Source organism: Cnephaeus nilssonii, assembly GCF_951640355.1.
Source record: "Cnephaeus nilssonii genome assembly, chromosome: 15".
Classification (NCBI taxonomy): Eukaryota; Metazoa; Chordata; class Mammalia; order Chiroptera; family Vespertilionidae; genus Cnephaeus; species Cnephaeus nilssonii.
Genome location: NC_137086.1, coordinates 54,255,918 through 54,271,247, shown reverse-complemented (window position 1 = coordinate 54,271,247; position 15,330 = coordinate 54,255,918). Strand labels below are relative to the sequence as shown.

Here is a 15,330-nt window from a genome sequence, read left to right as displayed (position 1 = left end):
TCATGAAAGAGGGATACATGATCATCATATTTTGTCTAATCCCACAAATCCCATAAGCCTCATTGTCATACTCCACTTTTGTTGAGATTTATCACATAAAAATAAATGAGTCCAGGTGCTCTCATCAAAAATCCAGTGACTAGCCTTAGCCAGTTTGGCTCAGTGGATAGAGCATTGCCCCAAGGACTAAAGGGTCCTGTTTTCAATTCCGGTGCAGGCTGGATCCTCAACCCCAGTCAGAGCATGTGGGGGAGGGCAACCAATCGATGTCTCTCTCACATTGATGTTTCTCTCTCTGTGTCTCTCCCCTTCCCTTCCACTTTTAAAAATCAATGGAAACATACCTTCAGGTGAGGATTAAGAACATAAAATCCAATAACTAGTCAAAAGCAATCAAAATCTCACAAGCCATACTCTGCCTTAATTACATTCACTCTAAATAAAAAAGTACAAAAATAGGAGATAAAGTATACAGTTATGCTACTTATAATTGGGGGGAGGGATGGCAGAAGGAGGGGATGTCAGTCTGCCAAAGGTACCAAGAAGGGGGATCTGAACTGGGCTGGGAGAGCAGAGGATTCTTACCTGCCCTTGTTTCCAGCACTCCCTAAACACATTCCAGTTGCTCTTGTTATTGGGATCTTGCAGGCACAGTAAGCGATTGTCACACAGCCAGTAGTGAGGAGTGTCAAAGCCCAGAATGCTGGGCTTGATCGTCAGTCCTTGAGGCCTCTTAGATAAATCAGAGGAAGTTTTATTTTGCACTAAAGAGGCAAAGATATCATCAAGGATTTTTGGTGTATTCTTGAGTCCATTTTCTGCCTGAATTTGAGAAAGAATACAAGTCTTAAATGTCATTCCCTACCATCAAAATGTACACAATATACATTTCATTCCTATAATGGTAGGACAAGTCTAGATCACATATCCAGTAAACAGTCCAAGCCAGGACTCCGAGACAAAAGGTAAGTCTCCTCCCCCCACTTGACATCACAACTCACAGAAGTGGGTACAGGAGAAAGTATAACGGGAAAATTGCCCAGCCCAGTACTATAACCCTGTGAAGCCCACCTGCCAATCACACGGCCTTCTGTACCCATGAATGAAAGCCTAGGATTCATTTCTACTTTCTGTTTCAAATTTTCTAGTGTCATCTATTCACCTTTACTAGGCGGAGTACAAAAGCAAAATAAATGCATACCTTTCCTGTAGAGGAATTCAAGAGATTTCGGAGGAAACCAGAACTGTTGTTGCTTACAGGTGTCAAAATCGTGCTGTTAAAGGTATGGAGGACTGTGCTGGACTTGCTCAAAGGGGGCAGGGGTGGAAGGCATTTGATTTCATTCTTTAAAATTGGCATCATTGGTTGTTTTTCTGAAAATAAAAAACATCCAAATGGAAAAGCATTCTGAAAATAAAATCCCTTAGTAGTCCTCTATTAAATTACTTTGGAACCTGCTTTCATTTATTAGAACAAAAAAACTTAACAGGATAAATACTAATGACATTATTTAGACAAGGATTCCCAACTGGTATTAAATAACAAAGATCCAATATCCAGGGGATACATGGTAAATTATACACACACACACACACACACACACACACACAGATATTTATTTGAGTTTTAGAGGACAATAAAGCTGGAGACAATGAAACAGGGAAGAGCTGGGGAAATGAGCCTAGGCTGGTCTGCTCTGGCTCACTAATAAGTCAGAGAAAAGGGGGCCTTGGGAACAGGCTCAGGGGGTTTGCCCGGGATGAACTGCCACTGCCCATTGCTGCCCTGGTTGCAAGCCTTGTAGGGACCCTCAAGAGTTTAGGAGATGCACGCCTGTGGGGAAAGAAGGAGAGAAGACAAGACGGTGCTTCTGAGGAGGAGGAAGGGAGGCTAAACGGTATTTTTTTAAACTTCTGTTTTCTATTTGTTTGTTCCTAGTATACAAAATACAATTGATTTTTATAAATTAACAATGTAACTAGCAACCATGTTTATTAAATATATGCTTTTTAATTTTTCACATGTATAATTAGATTGTCTGCAGATATCAACAACTTTATTTTTTAAAATATATTTTATTGATTTTTTACAGAGAAGAAGGGAGAGGGATAGAGAGTTAGAAACATCGATTCAGCTGCCTCTTGCACACTCCCTACTAGGGATGTGCCCACAACCAAGGTACATGCCCTTGACCGGAATCAAACCTTGGACCCTTCAGTCCGCAGGCCGACGCTCTATCCACTGAGCCAAACCGGTTAGGGCAGATATCAACAACTTTATCTCTTTCCTTCCAATTCTAATATCTTCTTGTTTGTTTGTTTGCCTTAACACCAGGATTTCCAGTACAATGTTTAATAAACTAGTGATAGCAGGTATGCTTGTCTCTTTCCTGAACATAAGAGGAACACTGTAAAAAAAACACCTATTCAACCAATTAAAAAAATTCAATCACTATTTATGATGACTGATGTCAGTTTTATTGTAGAAACTATATTCAGTAAGTACTAGAGGCCCGATGCACGAAATTCGTGCAAGAGTAGGCGTTCCTTCCCCTGGCTGCCAGTACCGGCTTCACCCGGGAACCAGGCTTCCCTTGCAGCCCCAGCTTCGCCCGGTCTAATTAGCATATTACACTTTTATTATTATATATATTCCCTTCTGTTCCTAAGATTAAAAAAAAAAAAATGAACAAGTATTGAATTTTCCAACTTTTCTGTGTCTCATAATTTTTGAATGTTAAACTACACCTGCATTTCTGATGCCCTTGTTCATGCTGTATAAGTCTTTTATTGATAGTACTGAATTCTATCCACTTAAATTTTGTTTAGGATCTTTGCATGAAAGAAACTTACCATGCAATTTTTCTTTTAACATAAACAGAAAGAGGAATCATGTAAATTCTAATCTAACTTCCTGATTCCAAAGGCCATATTCTTTACACTATCATTGAGCATAGATGAAACAAAAGCACAGATAAAGAAAAATAAAACTGAAGCCAGGACACTGAACATTAGACAAACAAGAACTGTATATAGGATAAGAACAGGAAGGCAAAAAAGTCTCAATCTTCACCTAACTTACCGTCTATCATCAGCAATAGCTGTCCTTGCTGGTGCTGCATTTTGAAAACACTTGCACTTGTGTCAGGTCTCACGGTGACTACAGGGAACCACTTTCCCTTCTACACGACCTCTAACTACTCTGTTCTCACAGCAGCTAAGGCTGTCCAGTCCCTCCCCCAAATGGACTAAAGCTCCCAGGAACCCACAGGAAAGGAGGGAAAGCTCACCCTTATTTTCCTTGTTGACATTCCCACCTGTCAGGTCTGTCAGCCAGTTGAAAGGAGAAGTGCTGCCTGGACAGGCTGGCTTGATGCTGCTGGCTGGCTTGGAGGCGGCTCCCCCACCCATGGCCACCGGCTCCAGCACTGAGGGGTTCTGTTGGAGCGTGGTTCCGAGAGTCGGTTTTTCTCCAGCTAAGGAAATCTGAGTATAAAAAGAGAATTTTACAAAAGCTGAAAAATTATGTTTTCCTTTTCTTACCTTCCTCCTAACAGCTCACCAGTAAGAGAGACAAATACCCAAAACAAAGCCCAGTAACAGCCCTAGACATCACCATGGCTGCAGTAATCTTACAGTAACAGAACAGGATTATAAGGTAGGGGAGACTTTAATTTTTTAGCTTTTATGTATTACTAGTGAAACGTTAAGATATGCTAAGAATTTAAATACAGCAAAATATTCCACCCACACCCCTTTATCTCCCATCTCACTCTTATACATATCCAGAGCACTCCATCTACCATGTTGTTTTAAAATGACCAGTTTGTGCCTATATCCCCAGTGAACTCACCCTAGTATCTGAAATAGACACTCAAAACAGGGGTGCTGAATGAATGAATAAAGGAGGCAGGGTAGGAAAGGTATAGCTGTGATTTCAGAAGGAAACAGGAAGTAGAGAAAACGCCCTTGATTTAGCATAGTGGAATGGGTTTTTAAATGTAGTGATCATTAAAAGAAGTCAAACAAACTGAGAAGAAAAAAAACGTGGAAAAGAGCACACCACTTATCTTTCCGTTACTTAAAAAAGTGCCTTGACAACTGGGGAGGTTATACATACATATATGGAGAAGGAAAAGGATAGTCAAATTCCTGTTTGATCCCGGCCCACCCTTTACATGTGATATGATTTCTGTGATGTCCAATTATTGGTATTGTTCATTATTTCTCGACTAGAGGCCCGGTGCACGAGCGGGCGGGGTCCCTCAGCCTGGCCTGTGCCCTCTTGCAGTCTGGGAGTCCTCGGGGATGTCAGACTTAAGCTGCAGTCTGGCCTCCCTCTGCGGGAGGCGACTGGGCAGGCAGATCAGGGGACTGACCAGTCGTTCCACTGTTTGGTTGATTTGCATATTACACTTTATTATATAGGATTACTGATGAGGAAGCTAAAGCACATATAAACCAGTTAATTTGAGCCACAGTTATGCAACTAGAAAGTGGCAGGGGGAAAAAATTCAAATTCAATTCTGACTCCAGAATCACAACTCTTCTACCCATGCTGCCTTTTATGTAAATGTAAAAACCTCTGATTATTAAACACGATGTGGAATAATGGGCTGAGGGAGCAGAAGGGAGATGTGGGAGAGAGGACGTGATGGTGGAGATGAAGGGTATGACTAGGAAGAGCACCAGCACCAAGGAAATGTACATTCATGTTGAGTGATGGGTACATAAAGATTCATTTCAATATTATTTCCTTCAACTCTTCACATATATTACAGGTAAAATATACTTAGTAATTTAAAACATTTTAGAGCTTAGCTGAATCTCTTTAACTCTGCAAAGTATGAGAAGTTTTTAAAAACCCATATAAATTTGACAGCAACTTATTAGGTAGATTATAATAGAAGAGTTTTTTCCTTTTTCAAGAAACAAAAATTTAAAACCTACTAAAAGTTCCATGATAATAATGTGAAAAGTGAGAATGGGTCTATGAAGTGGCACATGAAACATGAATTCTCTTTCCACAGACAGTGTCCCCATATTTCTTTCAAATATACAGAAGTCATTGGGTTATTTGAAAGCAGACAGACAACAATAAGGATGGTGAATCTAGCATAAACAGTAATACCTGTTTTATGTCTTCCTTTGAGGCTGGCTTGGAAAAGAGTTTGAATTGCCTGTTTGAACAGGGACAATTTGCCTTTATTCCCCATTTTGCTCTTACAGAATGAACAATGTCTCCAACTTCATAGAGGGCTAAAAAAAAGGGCACAGGCAAACATCTGAACATGGATGTCACGTATTTTCAATCTCAACATGACAAAGCAGAAGCTGACGTTTCTGGCAGGATAACTATTTTTTATCAGCATGGTGCTTACAAGTCCTCCTTTTCTTCCTGCTAAGTATGTTTCCCCCCAAATGTACCATTTCCTTTCCTTCCACAAAACTGTTTACAAGACCTTAATCACAAAGTTTTAGGAACATTATTTTACAAATTTCTGGACAATCCACTAAAATAAAGTTAGCCCGTAATATACTATACAAAGTAAAATGAAATCACCTTTGAGCTAACCAAAACAAGGTGAAAAGAAATCATTACACCATGTGAAATACCTTTTCCAGGGATGATCTGTGTAGGCATCAGGTTCTCTGGTTCATGGATCTGACTCTTCACACACCTTATCCAAGAGAAAGTCTTGTAGGCAGAACCTGCAAATAACCAATTTGTAGTAACTGAACTCATGGACTCTGGCCCCAAATACCTCAAGAATCCATCACCACAAACTAATAAAAGGCTTAATCTAAGTGTGTTAAGGGGTCTAGAGGAGAATCAAGTCATCCTCACCCTGCTGGCAATTCTTCCTCTTCATCCGGTAGCAATCCACACATACTCCAAACCCACACCGAGGACACACCCAGTGCAGGTTGAAGATGGTGGTGTCACACACATCGCACATTTCTCGAACACCTTTGACAGCTCGCTTCCAAGCAACCTGTCCTACAAAAATCAATAAATCACTTAGTTTTGGGAGAAGAGGGCTTATGAAATATAACTTGAAGGGGGAAGGGAGCTGATGTTACTCCTCCCTCTGACTGGAGTTCCCATTAGTTCTGTTCAACACCCAGAGCTCATCTCAACTCCACCCCACCCACAGGCCTCTTCACACCATAAGCAGTTGGGGGGTGTAGTTTTACCCCTAGGAAATACTCAGGCTCTGCACCCCTGCCCCTCCCACCCTCCAAAGAGTTCTGCACACCACTGATGTGGGTTAAGTGCCACTGAATAAATCAATAAAAAAAGAAAACAGCAGCGGTTACACTGGAGTTCAGACACAGGTATCACACCACAGTGGTTCTTCACGCTTAGGGTTATGAGACCCTTTGAGAATCTGAAGGCAGCATGGACCATGCTTTCTCCAAAGGAAAAACAAGTTGACTCAGATACACACACACAACATTTGACATAATCTCAGGTTAGTCACAGATGTCCTCAATCCACACAGACTGCCCATTAAAAACCCCAGGGTGCTTAGGGAAATGGGAGGGAGATGCACATTAATTTAGTGGGGGCACAATAGTCCATAGTTCCTTCATGGGACAGTCAGAACTCGATTTTGTTAGTGCCAGGAGTGATGTGGAAACCCAAGACTGACTCATACTAACCAAATATCCAATAGATCTATATATATATAAGAGCCCAGCTACTGGAATGGCAGAACAACCAGAACAACTGGTGGCTATGACGTGCACTGCAGCAGCCAACCAGCCTGATCTGGGCCTTGATTGGCCCCCACCACCCCCTTGGCTGGCCCTGCCCCCAATTGGCCCCCAACTCCGATTGGGGGCAGGGCCAGCTGGCCAACCACCCAAAGCCCCTCCCCCCCCTGCAGGCCCAGCCCAATGGGCCCCCATTGGGGCAGGCTGGCTGGACCCCACCCATGCACAAATTCGTGCACCAGGTCTCTAGTTAAGGCATAATCTAGAATTTTACAAAGTAGAATTTCCCATTCCAATGGCCAAGCCCTGATAACGGGGGAAGGGCCTTCCAGAAATGGGCAGGACATATAACCCACTCCCCCACCTATGCAGAAATGCCAGATCAGATGCTCAAATCAAGTATTAGAAAGTTTCAAGGAGTATGAGCAGAGAAAGGACATTTCCTGGGTCAGAGAAAAGCCCAATGTCTGCTGATAAGAACACTCTTTTCTGTGTGTCTCCCTCTCCTGAACAAGACTGGATCAATACTGCCACATTCTTGTTCTATGGAGAGTTCATGGTTATTTCATTCATTCTTCAGACTGACCACAATGCAAATGACCAACTTCATTTTGCACTGAATTAATCCAATTGCTGAGTGAACTTCTGCCATTTCATTATAATGCAATAGCTCACTGTAGAATACACAGAGCTTTAAGCAGTTTGCAAATGAGATTTTATGAACTTCACCTTGGTCACTTGCATTAGACTGTTTTATTAGAGAACATTTTTGGATCTCTGAGCCACCATTTAATGATTTTTTTTGTCACTGAAAAGACAAAGTATAAACGTTGAGATCAGCCTCCTAATCTCAGGATGAGAGTAATCCCTCTGGAAACATCTTGTGGCATCTTTCACTATCACTCAAAGTGAATTCCTCTCTCCAACTGACCAGCTGGTTAGAGGAAGTAAAAAGGAACAGAGGACTCAAACAGACAAAGAGGAAAGGTTAATCACATTTAAATCTTCAAGGTCAGAGTTGCTTAATTATGCCTATTTCTGTATGAAAAAAAAAAAGCATTTTTCAGATGACCCACCAACAGCAAAGAAAAAACATCAGTTGCTTTAAACAGCCCTGCTGATTTGGGAATGAAGTACTAATATGTTCCAAAGAAGTGTTTCTATATTCTGATCATTATGTGCCACCTTCTAGATCAGCAGTCGCCAACCTTTCGGACTGCACGGACCCGGTTGGCGACCACTTAAAAATTTTTTCTTTAAATCTATTACTTTTACTTAAATGTATATAATAAAGGCACTTTGTATCTCTACCGAAAAGAGAAAACCATCATCACATGTCTTAAATAGAAGATTATGAGAAAACAACGATTCTTTATTAGAGTCTCTGCTACCCAAACAGAATAGAGTGATTGATTCTACAGCTGTTCTTCTCTTCAGTATGACTTTGGCTGTTCCAGGGCTCACAATTCCATCTCCCCACCTGAATTCCTGCTCCTCAGAATGCTGCCCCATTCCTTGGGCTCTGAGATGCAACAGTGTCCATACCTGTCCAATAAATTATTTTTATTCTTAAGCTAGCTTCAGCTAGTTTCTGGTACCTACAACTAAAAACCTTAAGGCTGTATGGGTAGATGCTTGCATTGAAACATTATTTGCCTATGCAAAGTCTGAAAAGCTACCCACCAGAGGAAAGGAAAGATTTCACCTGAAATTTTCAACCTCTTGGGAAAGAAAAAATAATGGAAGAAAATTGAGACTTAACAGACAGATGCCCCTTGGTGCTTCTGGCTGGACACCTCTGTTTTACAGAGGTACATAGACAGACAGAGGTGTGCTGTCCTCCCAGATGTCATGCCCTGAGATGTTATGAAGGAGCTGTGGCTTTAATGTGTCACCACACTGATTGATTCCTATGGTTCATTGGGCTGACCAATGAATGTGAGAGTGGAGGACACCTGCACACACCCATATGGTACCTCCACCTATTTCCTTAAAACCTTGCCTCTAACAGAAGCATTTTCATCTGAGTTTGTTCCCATTCTCATTATTGGGACCCAGCTCCCCAGACTGATTCAACAGGTCTTGGGTAGAGCCTGTCCATTCTAATTTTCTTTGAAATGTATTCATACTTAAGAACCTTTGTCTTAAAATAAACCAACCTGAGGTTTCAACCCCTTTTGGTAAGCCCACACTGCTGGTAACATTGTGCAAATTCCAAAACCACCTCATCTTTGCCTTTCTTAACTAAAAATGAGTTCTACTCCTTTGGTAATCACCCCCAAGTAAACCCCACAGATAGGTAACTGGCTCTCATGAAACCACCAGGTAAAATCTGTTACAAAAGAAAAAATACAACCTCATTATGCCAACGTCATCTAAACTTTGGGGTGAAAATGAAACCTAAGCAATAAGGACTTCGGTGCCATTCAGGAACAAAAATCAAGTTGGACTTAAAAATCCTACCCACTAAGAGATGTTCTTACTGTGTGGCTCAATAGTTGACATAGCTTCCTTTTCAGAAATCACCATTTGACAGAAGTGGTCTCCAATGTTGGCCAGGATATACTTTGCTGTGTCCAAATCGATCCCCACCACGTTTTTGTTTATAGGCAACCACAAGCCAATTGCTTCACTGTCATACTTGTTTGGAGTTAAGAAACCTTCTACTCGCAACACACCATGTTTGTTGAATTTTAACCTAGAAGAAGTAGGGAAAAAACAGGTGCATTTCATACACACAAAATTAATTTACAACTTATAGTTACCAATTAAAATCAATAAATTCCTTCCCAGTTTTTTATAACCTTCATAGCTAATTACAGCCAATTGTTATTTGGCAATGTCAGTAGAAAGATAAGAAAAATATTTCCAAAAGACATGGTGGGGAACACCTGCCAGACTTGGGGGCAAGAATAATCACAAGTCACCAGAGAAGTAAAATGACAAACAGAAGGTGGTAAATTATCTGATCAGATCTGAATACAAATATTGCTTCAAGAAAAATGCTCAGCAAGGGAAGGCTAATGCTAGACAGTCACTGAAGCCATGACCACATAGGTATTTAGCACCCATATGAATCGTAGCTGCAAATTAGGGTGTAAGCTCCTGGAATGAGTGGCAGTGTTAAGATGGGCCTCAGTACATAAGAGAGAAGAGTAAAAGGCAGAATACTTTCTCAGTATTCTCGTTCAATATTTTTGACACCTGAATGTTTTTTCTAAGCTATGTGTTGGTTTTTAATTTATTTTAAATACAACATTATTATGTCAATCTATTTGGAGACACATAGTAGCTAGATAACCATAGTGAAATAGAATATGATAGGTAAAATAATCATTAAATTTTATAGGAACCAGAGGAGGTTTGTGGGGCTAATGTAAAGATAAAAATAGTAACTAAACTTGACCTGGCAATAAAAAGGTAGACACTAGGTAAAGAAAGGCATGGCAAGGAAACAGGGACCTTGATTACTTCACTAGTCACTGGCAGTTACGAAAACTCAAGTCTATGAGACACATGAAGTTGTATTTTAGAAAAACTATTTGTCTAGAAGAGCATAGAATGAACTGAAAATACACTGAAAGTTGAATAAGAGATGCCAGCTTATTTTTAAGCAGTCCAAAGGAGATATGCAAGTTTTTAACTGATAGATTAAATTAGAGATAGTCATTATACTAAAAAATGAACCATTTCAAAGGGGAAGGAGATGGCAAACTGGGCTTTATCACTGAGAAACTACCCTACCCCCTCCTATTTTGTCTGCAGAAGAAATTAATGAGAAACAAACTTGACGAGAAAGCTTGTGTAGCCTCAATCTTCACTCTAAACATTTGGGGTGTGGGGAGAATGTTTTATAAATTATTATGTTCTTTTTAACCAAAGAAATTAGTTTGTTTTACTAGGTTGGCTTCTACTATGTAACATTAAATAAAAGCATTTTCCCCTTCAAAGAGGTCAAAAATGGAAAAAACAGCCGGTCAGTGTGGCTCAGTGGATGAGCACTGACCTATATTAACCAGGAGGTCAAGATTCGATTCCCTGTCGGAGCACATGCCCAGGTTGTGGGCTTGATCCCCGTGGGGGGTGTGCAGGAGGCAGCCAATCAATGATCCTCTCTCATCATTAATGTTTCTCTTTCTCCCTGTCCCTTCCTCTCTCTGAAATCAATAAAAATATATTAAAGGTCATCTATAGCCAGAACAAACTGCTCATTTATATATATATTAATAAACCAAAAATAAGACATGGCTGCCTTTCTTCACTCAGGATCAAAAGTTAAAGAAAATTAATATATAAAAATGAAAGTTTTTGTCTATAAAATTTGAGATTTTTTAAGAAAAGATATGCCTCTTCTTACTGACAAAGGTACACAGAGACAGGCATGCTCAAACCCTACCAGTAGGCATGGATGCAGGTGTAGTCTCTTCCTGCAGGGCAATGTGGCAGAACACATGTATCAAAGCCTTAAAATACGCACACCTGGCCTGGTATTACCACTTTCAGTAATCCTTCCAAAGTAAATAATCAGAGATGTGAACAAGGAAATGATCATTTCTACATTATTTTTAGTGGCAAAAAATATAAAATAATCTTAATACCAACAAGGGAATTGGCTAAGTGAATTACCAAACAATGTTATTATGGGTTCTTACATAGCTATTCAAAAATATTATTAGAAAAATGTTAACATGATTAAGTTGTTCCTACTATGGAAAGTATTGGGAAAGATTCAACATAGTATATAGAAGCACACCTTGGAGATATTATGGGTTCTATTCCAGACCACCATGCTAAAGCAAATATTGCAATAAAGCAAGTCACACAATTTTTTCCCCAGTGCACATAAAAGGTATGTTTACATTATACTGAAGTCTATTAAGTGTCCAACAACATTTTGTCTAAAATATATGCACCCTTATGTTCATAGCAGCATTATTTACAATAGCTAAGATCTGGAAACAGCCCAAGTGTCCATCATTAGATGAGTGGATAAAAAAGCTGTGGTACACTTACACAATGGAATACTATGCGACTGTAAAAAAGAAGTATCTCTTACCCTTTGAGACAGCCTGGATGGACCTGGAGATTATTATGCTAAGCAAAATAAGCCAGTCAGAGAAAGACAAATATCACATGATCTCACTTATATGTGGAATCTAATGAAAAAAATAGGTCTAGAGGTCTGGAAACATGAAACAGACTGACAGATCTCAAAGGGGAGAGGGGTGAAGGGGATGGAAGAGATTAACCAAAGAACTTACTGCATATATGCATTGCCCATTGACACAAACAACAGTGTGGAGAAGGCCTGGAGTGGGGCAGGGGCTGGGTGGAGGGGGACAAAGCAAGGGAAATGGGGCACATATGTAATACTGTCAACAATTTAAAAAAATACTTTATTTCTAAAAATGCTAACCATCATCAGAGCCTGTTGGAAAAATGGTGCCAATATACTTGCTCAACTTAGGGTTGCCACAAACCTTCAATTTGTAAAAAAAAAAAAAAAGAAAGAAAGAAAAAGAATGAAAGGAAGAAAGAAAAGAAAAAAAGGGCAAAATCTGTGAAGCGCAATAAAATGAGGTAGGCCTGTACAATAGGTACGCTTAAGTGTATTTTATGAACCTATGAATATTAAAATGCATTGAAAAGTTAACAGTAGTTATTTGTAGTGGTTTTCCAGAACCTTCAGCACTTTTCTGTTTGTTACTTTTAAAAACAGAAGTTTGGCCGAAACCGGTTTGGCTCAGTGGATAGAGCGTCGGCCTGCGGACTGAAGGGTCCCGGGTTCGATTCCGGTCAAGGGCATGTACCTTGGTTGCGGGCACATCCCCAGTGAGGGGTGTGCAGGAGGCAGCTGATCGATGTTTCTCTCTCATCGATGTTTCTAGCTCTCTATCCCTCCCTTCCTCTCTGTATAAAAATCAATAAAATATATTTTAAAAAGGAATAGTATCTCTACTTTTTTTTAGTTCTAGATTTACTACTGATAGACGAGGAGGGCGGGAGGGATATGCTATAGAGCCCAGATTACCTGAGCTTCCCCCCAGATGACTCACCTTCTAAAGTGAAAGAAGCGACAAAACACAGGCGAATCTTTCTGTTGTTCTTTATCCTTGCGGAGACTGTCCAAGCGACACTCCCGGCACTTGGGCAGCTGAGCGACAATGTTCATGCAGGAGTCATCCTGTACGAAGGCCTCACCGCTCTGCTGCAGCTTCTTGACTTTGGCTGGGTCTGTCAAAACGGACTTCCTGGATGGCGCTAGCAAAACAAAAGATTAAGAAAATGGGACTTCATATTTTTAAAAAATCACATCAATATGCTACTGAATTCTGTTCAAAAGGCCAGTTTTCCCAAAGGGAGAACTCCTCAATAACTGGTTCAACTCTCATTTCTAAAAATGGCTTAACAGAAGACAACTATCAAAACAATTAGAAAAGTTTTACCCACTTTATAATACTCATTTGGTGAACCAATTTGGCCAACTAAAACCCCAAATTTAACAACCAGATTCACAGTTCCAAGCAGTGTATACTTTTATTCACCATCCTAGGTAAGAGAAATATTTCAGGAAGATTTTTCCAAATCAGATACTTAATTCAAACTCACTGCAATATTAGCAAGGCACAGAGATAGGTCCACCTCAACAAACACAACACTGTATGGAAGTCACTTTTACACACCCAAAAAAAGTCCTTATTTCAGGGCCCGAGGGAACTGAGAAAAGGTAGGTAGATTCTTAGACAAACAAATAAATGAAAACCAAAAAACCCCAGAAACTCCTCTTAGGGAATCAGTCCACAGATGGGTGGGAGAGAGTAGTAGTCTTGAGAGGAAATTGAAAGATCTCAAACCAAAGGCGGCTTTAAATAAATAAGCATCTTTAATAATTACCCTAGAAGTGATCTAACCCTACCTCACTTTTAAAGCAGACCTAGAGCACACAGTAAGACTAAAGGGATGTTGTCAGGCCTAAATTCCTTGGACACTATTGGGAAGATAAAGTAAGAAAGGAAATAAAGAGATCAGTAGTTCAAGAGTGGAATTTTAATTACTTAGGTATTGAAATGGCATCATCCTTTGAATTGGACCAGGTTTTCACAAACCATGGGCAAAGAGCCCAAAGGTTATCTTATCTGTTCTGTCCTGGCTTAAAAGAGGAAATATCTAGAAGTAAGAAAGTTGAACTATCTAAATCTAGCTCTCTATTGAGGAAAGCAATAGTTGATCCTATCAGTGATTCTCAGTTCAAAGCAAAGCCAAGGAGAGAGAAGAAAACCAAGGCCAGCTTTAGAGGACCCAGACATCTATCTGACAGAAGAAAAGGCAGCTCTTCACCCCCCGTTTGCTTTAGCTCCTAAGCAGAACAAGGGTGCAAGAGAGAGGAACAGTTTCTAAATGAGTCTTTCCATACCCACAAGCAACACAAATGAAAACAGAGATTCTGGTAGGCTTCTGATCACACTCAGGCCTCAGCCAGAGTCCCAGTAGTTGGGATGCACTAGGATATGACTAGGTTTTTCTTTTTCTTTTTTTAATATATTTTATTGATTTTTCACAGAGAAGAAGGAAGAGGGATAGAGAGCTAGAAACATCGATGAGAGAGAGACATCAACCAGCTGACCAATGTACATGCCCTTGACCGGAATCGAACCCGGGACCTTCCAGTCCACAGACCGACGCTCTATCCACTGAGCCAAACCGGTTTCGGCTAGGTTTTTCATTCTCTTAAAATCACTTTAGCTCCGACCTGTGTACTCGGTGGTTAGAGCGTCAGTTTGCATACCCAAGGGTCACAGGTTTGATTCTCAGTCATGGGTACATACATACCTGGGTTGCTGTTCCATCCCGCCCCGGTGGAGAGGCAACCAACTTATGTGTCTCTCTCATACTGATGTTTCTATTTTTCCCCTCCCGCCCTCTCATCCATGCTCTCTAAAATAAAAATCAATGGAAAAAATATCCTCAGATGAGGATTAACAACTAAAATCCTATATAATAAAAGCGTAGTATGCAAATTGTCCCCTTGACCAGGAGGTCGTCAGGGAGTTCGTCCAGGTGGTGGGGCCAGCTGAGGGGAAGGGAAGGAGGCCCCGCTGGCGGCAGCGGGAAGGGAGGTAGTATCCGGCTGGCAGCCGGCAGCCACTAGGGAACCTACCAGTACATGAATTTCATGTACTGGGCCTCTAGTAATAAAATAAAATCACTTTAGGTGGGGCACAGTTGCACAACATACTGAGTAAGACAAAGCTGGATTCCTAATTCACTTATGTACCTATAATTCTGCTTACCAATGCTGAATTTTTTAAAAAAATATTTTATTGATTTTTTACAGAGAGGAAGGGAGAGGGATAGAGAGCTAGAAACATTGATGAGAGAGAAACATCGACCAGCTGCCTCCCGCACACCCCCCACCGGGGATGTGCCCGCAACCAATGTACATGCCCCTGACCGGAATCGAACCTGGGACCCTTCAGTCCGCAGACCAACGCTCTATCCACTGAGCCAAACCAGTTTCGGCCCAATGCTGAATTTTTATTGTCTGTTCATAGTATTAAAATACTTTGCCTCAAAAACTAGATAAATATGAGAGCTGATGACTCAAAAAGA

General features: G+C 40.6%; 1 protein-coding gene across 4 annotated transcripts in view; it reads right to left on the bottom strand.

Annotated features, from left to right (window-relative positions):
- The window catches only part of KDM3A (lysine demethylase 3A), a 59,241-nt gene that overhangs the window by 19,110 nt on the left and 24,801 nt on the right, over nt 1-15,330 (bottom strand). For 3 of the 4 annotated variants that reach the window (XM_079792038.1, XM_079792040.1, XM_079792041.1), the window contains 8 exons: nt 12,777-12,981; nt 9,204-9,418; nt 5,849-6,001; nt 5,617-5,712; nt 5,132-5,259; nt 3,291-3,486; nt 1,202-1,374; nt 586-822 (listed from right to left, as the gene is read on the bottom strand). In XM_079792038.1, the coding sequence (XP_079648164.1) occupies nt 586-822; nt 1,202-1,374; nt 3,291-3,486; nt 5,132-5,259; nt 5,617-5,712; nt 5,849-6,001; nt 9,204-9,418; nt 12,777-12,981 (1,403 nt within the window). The remainder of the gene's footprint in view (nt 1-585; nt 823-1,201; nt 1,375-3,290; nt 3,487-5,131; nt 5,260-5,616; nt 5,713-5,848; nt 6,002-9,203; nt 9,419-12,776; nt 12,982-15,330) is intronic. The other variant, XM_079792039.1, reaches the window with a different exon arrangement.